Source organism: Lygodium microphyllum, chromosome 12, assembly GCF_053477565.2.
Source record: "Lygodium microphyllum isolate KBCC chromosome 12, Lygodium_microphyllum_v1.1.10, whole genome shotgun sequence".
Lineage (NCBI taxonomy): Eukaryota > Viridiplantae > Streptophyta > Polypodiopsida > Schizaeales > Lygodiaceae > Lygodium > Lygodium microphyllum.
In genome coordinates this window covers 5386897-5403863 of record NC_141146.1, presented here as the reverse complement: position 1 = coordinate 5403863, position 16967 = coordinate 5386897, and the positions used below count along the sequence as shown (strand labels likewise).

Sequence of the window (16967 nt, the reverse complement as noted above, 5' to 3'; positions counted from 1 at the left end):
CATCTTTTGTGTGCGGTAGGCAGGTGGCAGATACCTCCCTCGCATAGCTTCCTTAAGCTTATCCCAAGTGACTGTCCTCTCCGAGATCACTTGGTCTCTACACTACTGTTTCCACCAAAGTATTGCTTTGCCTGTAAGCTTAAGTTTGGCGAGCGTGGCTTGGTTAGCAGGTGTAGTTCCTGCTGCCTGAAAATAGTCCTCCATGGACTCAATCCAGATCTCGGCGTCAGCTTGAACAGTCCTTCCCTTGCCATAAAACTCGGGTGGCTTAATTTGCTTGAGAAGGAACTTCTTCTCTTGCATGTCAGCATTCGTGGGTGCAGAAGGTGCCTGACAATCAAGCCATACCACTTAGGTTATTTCTGTTTAGGATATGTCTATGAACCAAACATTAATCAATCATGTATCATTATGAGCTTTTGCTCTGATACCAACTGTAACGTGCCAGCTCCTAAAATCGCGGGACACGTCTTAGCAGTCCATCGAGAGATATATCTAGAAGACGCCGCCCGGCACTCCCAAGGAATGACACGGGGTTTACCAGCTAGGGTCTCTCGAGTTTGCCCCGTAACGGAACTTATCCAGCCGTCCCACTAGGATCGACCTAAAGTCCGGGTTCCTAGTCAACATTGTCTAAGGTCATAGACTGACTTTTTCCTAATATTTCTCGTTAACATTTCCTTTGAGGAAAGCTCTCGGCTAACCGAGACCACCCTTCCGTAGGGTAGACCCATCGGTCCATCCACCATACTTCCCTCGGGGGTTGTTTTAGTTATTTAATTATCTACCACATTATGTTTGACATATAAAGGCAGCTTCCTTAATTAACCCGTTAATCACAGGTCCCTTTACGTAATTTAGGCCACAGACACGAAGATAAGATAAAACAAGATCAAGCACTTCCTTAACTTATCTTCAGATTAATGTGTGTCTCCTGCCCATATAGGAGAATTAAGTGCTTCTTTCTGCCTCCGCAGAAAAATCATTCCGTCTTCCGGCAACAACCCCGAGGGTTTATCCTACCAAGATTCCGCCTTGTAACTAGTATCAAGGCCTCGAGATCCCATCTCGAGTCACGTAGAATACTTGTGTAGGGACCGGAGGCACTGGGATTTACAGCCAGAGCCCCCATTGGCACCCAAGCGTCCTCCTACGTCAAGTAATTTCCACGGAGAGACCTCTCGTGACGGTTCGGTCCACATTCCCGGTGCGGATTCACAACCCCCTTGATTAGGGTTTGGCGGTTCGCGGGGGGTAGCTAGCTCCATCCTCCCTTAATTATCCCTTTAGGAAATCAATCACAGCTGAAGCAACCAGCTTAATAACAAGTACTAGGGAAAACATCCCTTTTATTTCCATGGCAATCAGTCATCTTAGACCCGGCCATGCAATCATCAATCACAAATAACTTGGATTAGCATCCAAAACCACATCAACAAACAGTTGAATGCACAACCTCTTACTTCAAGGCGTCGCAATCCCATTGCATGCACAACCAGAATTTTAACTTGGATGTAACAAAACACTTGCTTAAGGGATTTACAACCTTGGGTCAACCGTCCATTTAGGGTTAGGTCATCAGCTTCAATTAAACTAGGAGCATATCCATTTGTGATAGTCCACAGCAAGATCGATAAAGCAATTCGCAGGCAATTATACTTATTCCTAATGCACTGGATCCCATGAAGATCTAGGTTTCTATCCATCGAAAACTATCATTTCATGTGTTTCATCTAGTCATGATCGCGAAACGTGAATTTTAAATGACTATTCATGCACTGAACTGGTTAAAAAAGCTATCATTTTATGTGAAGTAAGGTTATAACCTTATCATTTTATGTGTGTAAAAGCTATCATTTCATGCATAAAATCTTGTGCTAATTCCAAACTCTACCATTTCGCGCATGCAACTTAGTACTTAGAGTAAACAGAACCCTAAGACTCGTTCTTGTTCCATGCACGTCCCCAATCCTTTCATCTCTAATACCTAATTAATTTTAAAGCTTAAAACCTGGGTTTGATTCGTGTTTGTTGCATTGGTCGCTCCACTCGCCTCTCCAGCATTACCCCTGGTTTTGGCTCCTACACTTACCGCAATCTTCTTCTTGGGACCCATTTGCCTCGCGGAGATTTGATAGTCCGGACCTTAACGGTTTTCGGGTCGACAGGTTCGGGTAGGAAAGACCGCTGGATGGGGTCCTTCATCGAGAGGGTGGTTTGGGTGTGGCTCCTTGCAGCTTCTCACCAAATCTCACTCCCTCTCCTTCTTTCTCTCTCTCTCTCTCTCTTCCTCTTCTTTTCTCTTATCCCCCAACTCTTTCTCTCTCTCCTCCACTTCTTCTTCTTTTCTCTTATTCTCCTACTCTCTCTCGCTCTCTCTCTCTCTCTCTCTCTCTCTCCTTCTCTTCTTTTCCTCTCCTTCCCTTCTTCTCTCCCTCTCCTCTTTCTCTCTTCCTACTCTTCTTCTTCTCCTTCTCCTTCTCTCTCTCCCTCTTCTTCTCCTTCTACTTCTCTTCTCTCTCCTTCCCTTCTTCTCTCCCTCTCCTCTTTCTCTCTTCCTATTCTTCTTCTTCTTCTCCTTCTCCTCTCTCTCCCTCTTCTTCTCCTTCTACTTCTCTTTTCTCTCCTTCCCTTACTTCTCTTCTCTCTCCTTCCCTTCTTCTCTCCCTCTCCTCTTTCTCTCTTCCTATTCTTCTTCTTCTTCTCCTTCTGCTTCTCTCTCTCCCTCTTCTTCTCCTTCTACTTCTCTTTTCTCTCCTTCCCTTCTTCTCTCTCTCCTCTTTCTCTCTTCCTATTCTTCTTCTTCTTCCCCTTCTCCTTCTCTCTCTCCCTCTTCTTCTCCTTCTCTTCTCTCTCCTTCCCTTCTCTCCCTCTCCTCTTTCTCTCTCTTCTTTTTCTCCTTCTCTCCTTTTTCTCCTTCTCCTCCTCTTCTTCTTCTTCTCCTTCTCTTCTTCTCTCACTCTCCTCCCTCTACCTCTTCTTCTTCTTTTCCTTTTCACTCTCTCTCTTTCACAACGATCGTTGGAGGGGGGCTGCTGGACAGGGTGACGCGCAGGGGGTGGCGTCTGTAGCAACCGGGGGGGGGGGGGGAAACCTATGTCTGACGAGTGGGAGGGGGGGTGGTCTTTATAGAGGGGGGGCACAGTGGTTCGCCGCCACCTGGGCTGCATGCCCCTCCCCTTCTCCCACTTCACTCCCTCTCTCTCTCTCCCTGACGTATTGTCGGTGGGGGAGGGAGAGGGAAAAAAAATTGAAAAAAAAAAAGAAAAAGGGGGGATGGGGTTCCTATGGGGCACGGGGATATTACAGAGGAGGTTGCAGAGGTCCTAGCAGAGTCGAGCAAGATTTGCCAGGAGGTAGCTCTACAGGCCAGCCAACAGAGCTGGGAGGAGGAGAGAGCACTCCGATGAGACCTAGCAGCCATGTAGAGACTTCTTTAGGAGGCATCAAGGGACTCCACTCTCCACGCACAAGAGGTGCGCGCACGGATTGCTCTCACTTGCATCAAGGACAGGCACTCGGAGTTCTCTTTCCTCAACAACTTTTTGGACAGGGAAGGAGGACACGATGTGCATGGAGTTTTTCCAGGTGCATCAGCCTCGCATTTCAGGAGATTAGATTCACAACCTCCGGGATCAGTATGAGAGGATTCGCTCTAGTCCAGATGAGGTGATGGAGATTGCCATAGACTACTACAGATACCTTTTTCAGTAGGAGGCAATCTCAGTCAGAGGACATGGTTGTAGACAGCATGTTTGGAACCACATCCTGTCCCTCGTCAGAGAGGAGATGGGTCGTTTCGTCCTAGACCCCTTCACAGAGAAGGAATTAGGGGAGGCTTTCCATGCAGAGGACGGGCAGAAATGCGCAGGAGAGGATGGTCTTTCTAAGGCCTTCTTCACTACCTACTGGGAGGTGGTGAAGAACCCCCTACTGCTGGCCTTTCAGGAGATTTTCAGCTCAGGACGGATGCCAGGGAGTCTATCGGCAAGTCTTATTAGTCTCCTCCCCAAAGGGGGAAACCGGTTGGAGCTATCCTAGTGGAGATTGATCACCCTGTTGTCAGTAGCCTATAAGGCACTAGCTAAGATGATCGGTAGGTGACTCTGCCTCGTGTTTCTAGACATCATTCATGATACACAAACAGGTTTTGTCTGGGATAGGAGCATCCTTGACAATGTCTTCACCTTCTTCGAGGTGACTGAGTGGGCCCAGCACAGTGGTTAGGGGTTGGCCATACTTCTCCTGAACTTCGAGAAAGCCTATGATCGGGCGGACTGGGACTTCTTAGAGGGCCCCATGGTGAGGTTGGACTTCCACTAGGCATGGATCCGAGGGGTCTCTGCATTTTATAGCTTAGCTACCAGCAGGGTTCTCATAGGTGGCAGGAGGAGGCAGGAGTTTAGGTTGGAGAGATCGGTCTGGCAAGGTTGTTCTCTAGCCCCGTATCTGTACCTATTCTTTGTAGAGGCGATGTCTAACTTTCTCCGGTCACATGTGAGTGGGCTACGCGGCCTTCGACTTTTGATGAGGGAGGAGATGGAACTATTAGATTTAGAGTATGCAGATGATACCGCACTATATATAGAGGATGATGAGCTGATGCTGGAGAGAGTGAGACTAGCTCTGGAGGTGTTTTGTGCTGCAGCGGGAGCGAAAATCAAGTGGCAAAAGTCGGTTGGTTTTCTTACGGACCCGGACTCTGGTATGGAGTGGGGCGTCCACTTGGGATTTAGGTGGGTGTGCTGAGGGCAGATCGTCCGATATCTGGGGTTTTAAGTGGGAATCGACATCACCCCCGCTAAACAGTTCTTGTACTCGGGCGGAAGCTGACATATTGGAGTACCGCCCGCCTTTCCTTAGCAGGTCGAGCCTTGGTGGTCAACCAGGTCATCCTAGTGACGGCATGGTATATCGCCTTGTGTTGGTGTTTTTCCTCGTCTTGTGTAGCACAACTCCGCCGCCTAGTGCGGAATTTTCTCTGGGACGGTTCAGACGGTTCTAGGGATTCTAGGGCCAAGGTGGCATGGGTGACCGTCATTCGGCATCGGTTTGAGGGAGGGCTTGGGATCATAGACCCAGAGTTTCAGAGCTTGGCTCTGTTGGGCAAGCTAGTAATTTGCGGGTTTACGCTAGGAGGGTAGACCTGGAAGGTCCTATTGCAGGAGGGTCTCCAGGAGTGCAGGCCGAGGCTTGGTGGTGATTGGAGGCCATCCTTGAGATGGATCTTCACGGAGGCCCAAATCACGCCTCCCAGATCCTCTTTCCTCCGCAGCCTACTTCGTGTGTGGAAGGGCCTCCGTAAGGCCCTAATTCAGAGCCCTCCAAGGTGCCAGGAGGAGATAGACCGCCAGCTGGTGGTTTGGAACTTCTAGATCAGAGATAGGGATGGGATACAGATTGGCGAATGCCCCCACATCTAGTGGGCTGGTTGGGAGGCTGGCCCCGCTCGCACTATCAGGACATGGCGGGAGGTATACAGGATGGTGGACCAGGAGGTACTGCAGCAGGCATTAGGGTGTTAGACAGGAGCGAGGTTGAGGAGAAGGGAGATTGATGCAGCGATACCATAGGAGTGGCTTGACCCCCCAATCTGAGAGCCGGTAGAGCCTGGCAAGGTATGGGCCGCTAGATTTTCATCGGCAGGTATCCCCCTACAGGTGATGGGCAGAGTAGGTGGAGCCCCCTATGGGATTCTCTTCACTGTGCACGAGGAGGGGCGTTTGGTCCTAGACAGAGGGGAGCAGGATGAGGAGAGCACTGTCCTTCCATGGAGGAGGATTCGTGTAGTTGGTCTTCAAGGGAAGACTTGGCGTCTGGACCCTTATGTGTTTTGGGAGGAGTTCCGGGAGTGGCGCCTCTGGATATAGGGAGCAGGCCACTTGATGACCTAGAATGGGACCCTGGAGAGTGGCTATGGCCGGCCACTGCGGTTGCCAAGAAGCCACTGAGGTTCTTGGAGTACACAACCAGGATTGCCAGACATGTACTGATGTAGGAGGACTTGGATTGGGCGCCTTTGCGTAGCTGATATTGGGCAGAGCACAGCATCATGGATGCCTTCCACCAGATTTTCTGGCGCCGTCTATGGGACAACTGGAGGCTAAGGAGGGTATCGTATTTCCTATGGCTTTTGGCACACGGAGGACTAGCGGTGGGGAGTTGGCTTGCCCAGATGCAGCAGGATGGAGGGTGTAAACGATGCCCACAGCAGCTTTTGGAAACTCCAAAGCACTGCCTTTGCTCATGCGAGGCGGCATAGCTCGTGTAGAGAGGAGCATGCTGCATTCCCCGCCGTCTGGCACCTAGCCTTGGATGCATCTCGTGGGGAGCTTTTTGTTGGCAGGCAGTCAGCCAGGGCCGTCACCTTCTGTATGAGGCCGGGATGCAGGATACAATCTTCATCATTGAGGCTGGGTCTTGTGCAGTGGTTGGCCTAGAAGCTTTACCTAGCGGCAAGGTACTGGAGTCCATAGTAGACCCCTGGCAGTCAGCCCTGGCCGTCACCTTCTGTATGAGGCCCTGGCAGTCAGCCAGGGCCGTCACCTTCTGTATGAGGCCGGGATGCAGGATACAATCTGTATGAGGCCGGGATGCCAGGGCCGTCACCTTCTGTATGAGGCCGGGATACAGAAGGTGACGGCCCTGGCAGTCAGCCAGGGCCGTCACCTTCTGTATGAGGCCGGGATGCAGGATACAATCTTCATCATTGAGGCTGGGTCTTGTGCAGTGGTTGGCCTAGAAGCTTTACCTAGCGGCAAGGTACTGGAGTCCATAGTAGACCCCTTTGAGGTATGGGAGATCGTAGGGAGTCTTACTGGATGGCACATTTGGAAGGCACGTTGTCGGGAGGTTTTCGGTAGGGAGAACCTTTCAGCATAGGCAACTTTGGCTGAGCTCTGGACCTCCATCCACTCCCTTTGTGGCCAGTGGGAACAAGTGCAAGGCGAGTCTCGAGCTCGTTAGGAGCTCCGTTTTTCATTTCTTGCGTACCGGGGGCAGCTAGGACCTGTTCTTCATGATGCAGGCAGGCAGCCCCAGATGACGATACATCCCCCCTCCATGGCTTCTTGCTCCCATCCCCCCTAGACTGCCTTGAGAGGCTTGTACACTTGATATATTTGTGACTCTGCATCAGCTCCAGCTAGTTTGTTGAGCATGAGCACTTCTTTGTATTCAGGTTTTTTCTGAAGTAATATAATTAGCCACACTTTATTTGCAAAAAAAAAACTCTTCCATTATGCATTGTGTGGGCTGTTCCTTCATAGAAGAGTTGACTCGGGCCTGATTGTGCAAATAAAGTGTGTGGTTGTGCTAATACTATGATTGTTAGCTGGGTGGATACTGGTGGATACTGAGCACTTAGAAGGGGTTTCTGAAATACAGGAATTGACAGAGGAAGTTATCAGTTGTTCATCAAAATACTTGCTCGTATACTGGGCCTTTCATTAATAGGGGACTACTGTGTCTTGAGAACAAATCCCAATAATAAAAATAGATGCAAATATGCCTCTGATCATGGAAAAACATACAAAAGAAACTGTTATAATGCAGCGAGTGCATGAGGAAAACCTTATGCCATATGTAAGGCTCAAATGTGCAAGTAGTAGGTTTTGTCCCGAAACTACTTCTCAGTGTACTGGTTGTACCAAGACAATTGATATTTTGGGTTAAGGTCTTAACTTCGGAAAATTCATGTCCTGTGCTATAAACCATTGTCGTGCTATTCCCACCTTTGTCTTGGAAATACATTATGAATTAATATTGCTAGTCTTTACACAACATAACTGCTTCACGTTGTAAAGAGATGGCTTCCAGAATATGTAGTAATTCATTTTTCTTTCTTCAAAATAGGCATAGAGTAAATGAATTATTTACAATTATGCAGGGATTCTTCATGGTTCTTGCAAATTTCTCCAGGCTATGGACACAGCAGCATTAAAATTTTTCTATGGCTCAAAGATATTGTTGTGCCACTGAATTAGTGAGGCTTGGTGATATGATAATAGTTAGATTGGAATACCGGAAGCTCCACTATGTGTAGTAGCAAATTCAAAAAAGGATAGAAGAACTATGTTACCTTTAACGATAATGGAAGTTTTTTGCAATTATGTGGAAAAGTGACCCGGCTTGGGCACTGATCATGCTGCTTGATCTTACTGGAAGCTCACTACATATAGTGGCAAATTCAAAAAAGGATAGAAGAACTATTTTACCTTTAAACGATAATGGAAGCTGTTTGAAATTATGTGGAAAATTGACCCGGCCTGGGCACTGATCATGCTGCTTGATCTTACAATTCACAATCATTGGGAGTAGGAAGGGGATGGTGGTGACGAGCTTCCCAAGGTCAGAGGTGTTGAATATAGCCTGAGCCTTCAGGTTCCAAATCGAGTAGTCTGAATCATCCAGCTCCTAACATCAAGTAGGTTGGGTATAATAGTCGCTCAAAAGTAGGAGAAGGCAACCACTTGGTAGGCTGGCTAGGTTGTATTGATTATCAGCAATCTAGCCTGCCAAGCAGTAGATCATTGGCCTATGATGTCATTTGCAATATAATTGACAGCTCATCCCTGTGTGTGGTGACCTGTTGCTATCTGCTGAGCTCGATTCAACTCCATCCGACCATGTTCAACTACTCCATGATCCTTTATGGATACCCAACCACTTGTGGATGCTGGTAGAACCTTATCACAATGCTACCATCTCTCTGTCTACATACCTTGTGTCTAGGTGGGTTACACCATCTCTCTGTGTCTACATACCTTGTGTCTAGGTGGGTTACACCCTCCTCCATTATTAGATTTCAATATCTCAGTTGCACTCCTCTTGCTTGAACTCACAAACATGAAATGAGGTTCTTGGTTACTCACAAAATTGTATATTTTCTTATGCATGCTACAATCTACTCCACCAATGCGAACTTGTGCACTACTACATAAAACCTTGGTTGCTGAATATTAAACTAATTGTGTTTATAACTCAAAAGCTGTGTTTTGGCAGGCAATTAGTCTAGCAGGAAAAGCACGGGTGAATGCAGTCCTTCCTGGCTGGATAAATACTGATCCCAGGGGGGAAGAAGTTTTGAGACCTGAAGACCATAAATGGCATCCTGTGGGAAGAGTGGGAATTCCTAAAGATGTTGCAGAGATGTGTTTGTTTCTGTGTGACGACGAGCGTGCAGGTTTCATTACTGGGCAACAGTTTGTGGTGGATGGTGGAGTTACTAAGAAAATGGTCTATCCAGAAGACTGATTTAGCTAAGGGCTTAACAAATGAACCCTTGCAACATAGATTCATGTTATCTTCTATGAAAAGTTGAAATTGGAATGTAATAACAATATTACATAAAATTTCTGCTCACAATCATTTTACCTGCAGTTGGCTTTGTTCTCTTATGGCAGTTTAAAGCTGCATTTTGTAGCTAAAGATCTCTCAGAAAATGCTCCATTTAGGGGTCAATTCATTTTGACAGCAACTCATGTGTCTAGAATGTTCGCTGAGGAAGATGTAGTAGTCTATGTCTGCAACATGCATTATCACGAGCTAAAAGCTTATTTTCTTTGCTTATGAGAAAATAAACAGTTATATACTTTGTTGGATGACTTTTTCGGAACTCATGGATAGATGCATCCAAGATGTGCTTTCAGTACAAATGGTGTGTCAATTATGGTGGGAAGGGAAGATGGCCTAGCAGCTCTCACGAATAAAAGTAGCTTACTACTCACCTAGATTTATTGTGTGGCCCATTACATTAATGGAGATTTGGCGTAGAATTGTGAGTGTAACTGTACATTGAATGTCATGGGCTCATCTCTTAAAGCTAGTCCTCCAATTGAAGTTGCAAAATTTTCCTGCTTACACTCAAAGAGTGTAACTGTACATTGATGAAGATTTGGCATAGAATTGTGAGTGTAACTGTACATTGAATGTCTCGAACCGGCTAAGGCACCTCTAGTGGATTTATAATCTGTTCCTCAGTCTTGAACGTGTTCAACGTGCATTTATAACCATCTAATAGCCAAAGCTTTTCCTTTAGTAGGTACGACTTCACAGGATTCCAATAAGTCAGTCCACCACTACACCTTTGGATTCCGTTACAACATGGGAGTCACCTCACATCTCATGGAGTACTCAGTAGACAGTGGATTTCTGTCTCTCTCACCTAACTTACCTCAAGAATTGTATGCTCACCATGAATTCCTCAAGATAGAAACTACAGTCCTTTTAGAAGGATGTGCACCATTGAGGTCAACTAAAGCTTGCATTATCTTTTATGAACTATCAGAGCGAACAACATTAAGCAGCAAAGATCTACAGTTGTGATTGTAGCTGTTTCTCATCGAAACCCACCTTTGGTATCATGGAGATGGCCATACACCGAAATGCGTATTCTGGGTCTGTCATGATCTTTGAAAATGTCACCAAATAGCCTCACGAAGTTAATGGTGATGGGAATGACAAACTTCCAAGTTAGGGACTTGGATGATGGTATTACGTACCTACGTACGACCATGAAAATACGTGAGTAAGCTATCACGCTGTCAGGCATTGAAAGGTCTTATAATTACAACGCTGTGGACACTATTTGTTCTTTGTACCTATCTTATACAAAGTGATGCTCTCTCGGATGTTTGTTGCTATAGCCAAAAAGTATTTTCTGATTATGATATTGCTTCTGCTTTCTAGTTACATTTGCATGTATATAAATGTACATATAAAAAAATAAATAGGCACGTGTGTGTAGAGAGAGAGAGAGAGAGAGAGAGAGAGAGAGAGAGAGAGAGTGTGTGAAATAATGTATTTACGAATCCAAGAGGCCAAAATGACCTATGAGACCAAGTGTTTACAATAAGATAAGTCTAAATCTAAATGCTAATGATAGAAAAACCTAGTGGGTGGTGTTGTGAGTGATAAAGTGGACCTAGGTGGGCCATGAAGGTACACCATTTCAAGTAATGCATCATTGGTTCATTGACACAACCTTAATCTCTTCCTATGCAGATAACTTCGGTAGTCTAGCTCTAGCCCGAGCAATGATATGTTGTATTGTCTTGTGCATTGTTGTCAACAAATCTATCGGGCTTTAGAATGCTTAGATCGACCAAGTTGAATTGCTCAATCAATCAATACGGTTGGGTAGATGTAACCTGAGGCTCCATAAGTATTGTGGGGTGTAGATTTAGTCTAGTTTGAGGTTGTTTAAGAAAGATAGAGGCAGGAATAAAATGAAATGAAATGGTTTGTTAATATGTATAGAGGCCAAAATGACCTATTAGACCATAAGCGAACAATTATGTAAAATGATATAATTGTGTAGAAAATATGTACTAAAGAAAACGAAACCTAAATCTAAATGTTGATAATAAAAACCTAGTATCGTAAGTGATGAAGTGGATCCAACAGGGCCACAAGGCTAAATATCATCTAAGGAATTCCTCATGGATTGTTGATACTAGCCTTAATCTCAACTCATGTAGAAAAGATCATAGGGGCTTGGCTCTAGCTCGAGCCATGATACAATGTATCCTCTTGTGCATGTGTTGTCAATGTTTTCGTTGGGATCTAGGACACCTCGATCTACCAAGCTAGATCGCTCAACCAATTATGTTTGGGACCCCTCAATACTCTTCAGATGTAGCTTGAGACTTGTTTTAGGTTGTCTTTCGGGGCTCTCCACAAAGAAGGTTGCGAGTTACGGGCTCTTGACAAATTGGTCCTCTGAGGATTGTCTCTCTCAATCCATGTATCTCTAGGAGAAAAGGAATAAGGCATCTTTGATCAATGAAGTCCATGACTCTCAAGAGTGCCCAAAACCATCCCTCAAGAGACAATGAAGCACCCTTGGATCTCCTAGCAAGCTAAGAAATGGCAATTATAATGCTCCTCTATCTCTAGCTTTCACTAGCAAATCTAACATATATGTTCCTCCAGAGGTGTGGATGTATGTCTACTAATGTCAATCTCTAGTTGGTGTGAAGAGGTGCATGTTTGACAAATAAAAATTCTAATCCCTTGTGATAAAATGGGTATCCATGTATCATGGGTATACAATGAATCCATTTTCAATGGTGCTCAAGGAGGGCAAAAAGCCATCTTCATCCCTATCTAATGTACTGGTGCTAACAATACCTTCTTAGTTTCTAGTTGAATAAGGTCTTGATTGACACTCCTCGATCTTGATAAATCATAGTAAGAGACGATGTTTCAAGGGAGAACTAAAAGGGAGGTAGCTTGTCCATGCTAAAACCATGTAACTCAAACCATGATGTATCTAGGCCTAATATGAAGTATCACCCTTTGTAGCAAGCTATCATAAGGACTCAATGGCTAGTCGCAGATACTTGCATTTGGGGATCTCCCATAGGTTGGTATGAATGATATCAATCTAGTAAGAGCCTCCACAACAATTGGAGTTGCCCCCAACTTAGCTCTAACAATCTCATGTAGGAACCAAGCCTTACATTTGATTATCATGGAAATCATGGATACAAATGTCCTTTCCATTTGCCTCCCCTGTACTGTATCTATTGTAGTGATCAAGGCTAGGGCCCCATATTTGTACTCCACATAGAGTATTGTGGTTGTTACCAAAGTGTTAAATAGTCATAGCTTAGTATGTTGCTCTGGAACTGTATATGTGAGCAAATCCTCTCCAACCCTCCCAATGTTGTATACCCTGTGTTATTCTAGTCTTTGTTGCCTCTCATAGAGAAAGTGCACCCTATAAATAAGACACCCAAATATCCATAAGAATATGTATACTCATCGTCTTGCTACCTATCTAGCTTAGTGTTAATCTCCTAACCCATTGTGATGGGTATTAAAGACCATAACCTTGATTTTACCAAGGTTAAGTGAGAGTCCCATTGTCATGTGCATAAGAGTAGTGTGCATCCAAATGCCTCTATATTCATGTGGGGAATCAACTATCAACATAATATAATCTACATATAGCTAGAGAAGTATCCAAGTAGTTGCCAATGGGACCACTCTATCTCCTCCCTTGGAGATATTTGAGATCTCGTCAATGTATGGTCCAAAAAGTATTGGTGAGAGGACATCCTTGCTTCACTCCAATGGTGGAGTGAATGAGTTGAAAGACCCTCATGTATCTATACTTTGCCAACCATCGAGAAATGAAAGACCTTGAAGTGTTTCTACTCTGCCAGCCACCTACTCATACAATGCTAAAATACCATAGGGAAGCTCTCTAGCTACTCCCATAGTATATCACATTTGCATCAGTTAGGCCCTTGGCACTATGTTAAAAGCTTTGCTAGAATCCACAAAACAACTATAGATCTGTCTTCCATGGGCTCTACCCTCCTTAATGGCTTTGCATGCGAAGACATGAATGGTGCAACATATACAAGTCTCTCATGAATCGAGCCTTTGGCCATGTGCTCTAACATCCACTCTCTTTGCCCATTGAATCAACTCTTGCTTAGGATGGAGGCATATAACTTGGCCAATGTGTGGTCAAACCTGATGGCCTAATAATTACAAGGAAATGTGGGATACCTGTAATGAGAATGGGCATTATCCTAATATCTCTAGCATATTTTAGGTGCTTAGCTACTAGGACATCTTTAAGCTATGGTTTATTTGTGCAAAGCCAGTTAATGGCCTCTAGCTTCATGCTCTATGTGAAGAAAGTAAGTGTCTATAAATAGGGTGTCGGTGGATTAGGAAGAGAGTGATTGTGGGAGCTCTCGCTCGACCGCCAAGACCCATGGAGGACTACTTATTGCTTCAAGCATTTCAAGCTGAATACTATGGCTACCTCTTACATAGCCGTACGCACTCTCAACCCTATGAGTAGTGAGCTTACCTTGATGCACGATTGAGTAGCCTCCTCCCTGAGCTCCACAATCCGAGATGTGAGCTCAAGCAAGCTCAATCCTCTACCTGCAAGCTCCATCCTCCATAGCCATGTTCGCAAAAAGAGAAGAGAAGAGAAGAAGAGAGGAGAAGATGGAGAGCTTCTCCACTACGGTCCCTCACCCTCATACACTCACTCCCTCACACTCTCACACTCCCTCTCTCAAACACAAGCACAAGCACAAGCAAGGAGAAGAGAAGAAGAGAGCCACTTTAGTCACATATCAAGAATGAGCTTCTCTATTCACTTTTTGACTTTTATACGTGCCCTCATCCCTTTGGGCATCCATCCCCTTTTTTACATGACCATTAGTTTTAGCCAAGGTTTTCTTTCCTCATGTCATAGTTCTTTTGCTCTTGCCCTTGCACGTTTACAATTTTCACAGGAGGGAGTCTGGCGCTCTTTTATAAAATGAATTACATTGCGCCCTGCGCTTTCCTTGCTAGAATGTTTGATGCACTCCTACATTTTTTCTGAGCTTGCCTTCTTTTTTGCTTCTCTCGCCTTTGGGCTGTCTTCCATTTTTGACTTGGGCTTCCTTGATCTTCTCTGCTTCTTTTTGGGTTGTATGGTTTGTAACAGGGATGGTCTAATCTTGTGTAGAGGATGGCTCCAGATTATCCCCATGTGTTAGGAGATGTGACGAACATGGCCAAGCAATGATCTATGGAAAGTCTCCAAGGATCTCTAGAATTGTTGGTAGAAGGGTAATTGGTATATGTCTCCAAATGAGCTAGGAACTATGTTGCATCTATATGCCCATATTCATTAGAAATACGTTTTCTATGTTCAATATGGTCATATAATCTATGTAATACCTTAATTAACACATAATTGCTAATATTTCCCAGGAAAGAATTATTTTGTATGACACAATATTTTGTATGAAATAATAGTATTTTGTACGTTACACTATTTAGTACGAATTTTGTTCTTTATATTGGTGCCCTTAGCTCTAGTTTTGTTTGTAGTGGCACTCCCCACCTCAACCTTTCCTGGTTTTCCTAGCCATGCATCGTGTGTGATAGATTGCATATGCTTCTTATATGGTGACTATGAATCCTCTAGGAATACCATTCTATGTATATCAATGGTCTTTATGGGTTGGTTATGCATCTTCTCCTAATTGAAGATTATGTCGTGATTGTGCACTATCTTTTTAGCCTTAGGATCCCATAATTAGTGCCCCATCTCTTATAGGTCTCCATATCCGAGAAAAATGCATTTCCTTGACCCAGGATCAAGCTTTTACTCTACTAGTTCTTTGAAATATGCATATAAGCTTCATGGTCAAACACACTTATGTGGTCATAAGAGGATTTTTTGCAAAGCACACCTCTTTAGGAAATTTTACATCCAATGTCTTGGTAGGTGATTCATTGATCAAATGAACATATGTCTTACTAGCTTTAACCCAAAATCCATAAATAAGACCTACATTTGATATCATAATCCGAATGCTTTCTTGTATGCTCCTATTCATGTTTTTTGTGACCCCATTTTGAGTCGGGGCTTTTGAGGAGTCAAGTCTCTTTTGATACCATGCATCTCACAAAAATTTTGGAATACACGTGAGGTATTCTCCCCACCATTATGAGTCCTCAAGCATTAGCCTTCTTTCTTGACTAATTCTCTACATAAGTCAATAACTTTTGGAATACAAGAAATGTACCACCCTTTTTGCAAATAGGATAAGCCCATGAATGTAAGAAAATAAGATGATCTTCCTAATAACAATGTAGGACTACACACATCACTATGCACTGATTCTAGTGGTGTAGATTTCCTTGTACACCAAGACTCTTCTTATGTGACGTTTGGTTTGTTTCCCATACAACTAGAGCTCACACATCTTGAATTTTGAAAAATTGAGAGAAGAAAGTTATTGCAAGTGGAAAGAACTTTCATTCTAGTTACTAACGCATGACCCAAACAATCATGCCAAAAAGATAGAGATGGTTACTCAGTCATAGCTACAATGTGATTCTTTACACTTGACGCACACAAAGTCTATAAAGTACTACACTTTGTTTCTCTAGCAACAACAAGTGACCCTTTGTATATCTTCCAAGAGTGACTAATGAGACAGCATGGTAACCACAATGATCTAACTATCTAGTACTGATCAATAATTTCTTTAAATCTAGTACATGATAGAAAATTTTGAGCAGAAAAGAGGAACCATTGGTAAGTGATAAATATCCATCTCCCACTCCAACAATGCTACATGCAAAGTCATTGCCTACATGAGCACATTCATTTCTACAAGTTGCATCATAAGTAGCAAACCACTCCCTATCAGGCGTAACAGGAAAGGATGCCCTTGAATCAAGGATCGAGTCATGTGACATGCCATCGTCCATAGCAACATGCAATGCATCACCAAGGGTAGATATATACAATACATCACCATCACTATTGCTATATATGGTATTTACTTTATAAATTCCTTCAAAATTTCCTCCCTTTTGCTATCTTCATCACTTTGATTCTTATCTTTTTCTTGGTCTTTCACTTAAAGTGGTCCTTTTAAAGTGACCCTTTTTGTTGCAATAAAGAAACCACATCTTTCCTTTGGATGATACTTTCTTCTAGAGTTCCCTTTATCATGGTAATTACCCCCTTGACGTTTGACCTCTCTCTCTTCATAAGTGCACTAAATCTCTTGGAACTTGCATTATTCTTTCTATTGAACTCTTCTATAAGTAAAAATTTCTCAACATTAGAATTATTTAATCCACCAATAGGTGTTGAATTACTAATTGTAGTCCTAAAATAAGATTAGTGGGGTTTAGCTTGGACAACTTGGCATCTACTTCCTCCTCCGAGACTCTCTATGCGGAGCAACCATCCTTTGCTCCTCGATACCATGGTGTTTTGTGAGAAGCCAAGGCAGCCCATCGGCTCTATGTATCCTATGCAAGCCAAGAGAATCCAAGAGATTGAGACAAGGCATGGAGCTAGGGAGAGGAGTCGTGAGAGTCGGGATGGTCCATAATGCTTCATGCTCTAAGTAGATGATGTGTGCCAATGAGCATGGCATGGTGAACTATAGAATGATGAGGTATCTTGAGGTGACAAG

General features: G+C 44.1%; 1 protein-coding gene across 1 annotated transcript in view; it reads left to right on the top strand.

The window, feature by feature from the left end:
• The window catches only part of LOC148027419 (uncharacterized), a 61410-nt gene extending 51932 nt beyond the window's left edge, over positions 1-9478 (top strand). The window contains exon 5 of the mRNA XM_087689105.1: positions 9004-9478. Coding sequence (XP_087545231.1) covers positions 9004-9255 — 252 coding nt within the window. The 3' untranslated portion in view covers positions 9256-9478. The remainder of the gene's footprint in view (positions 1-9003) is intronic.
• Positions 9479-16967: the final 7489 nt, after the last annotated feature.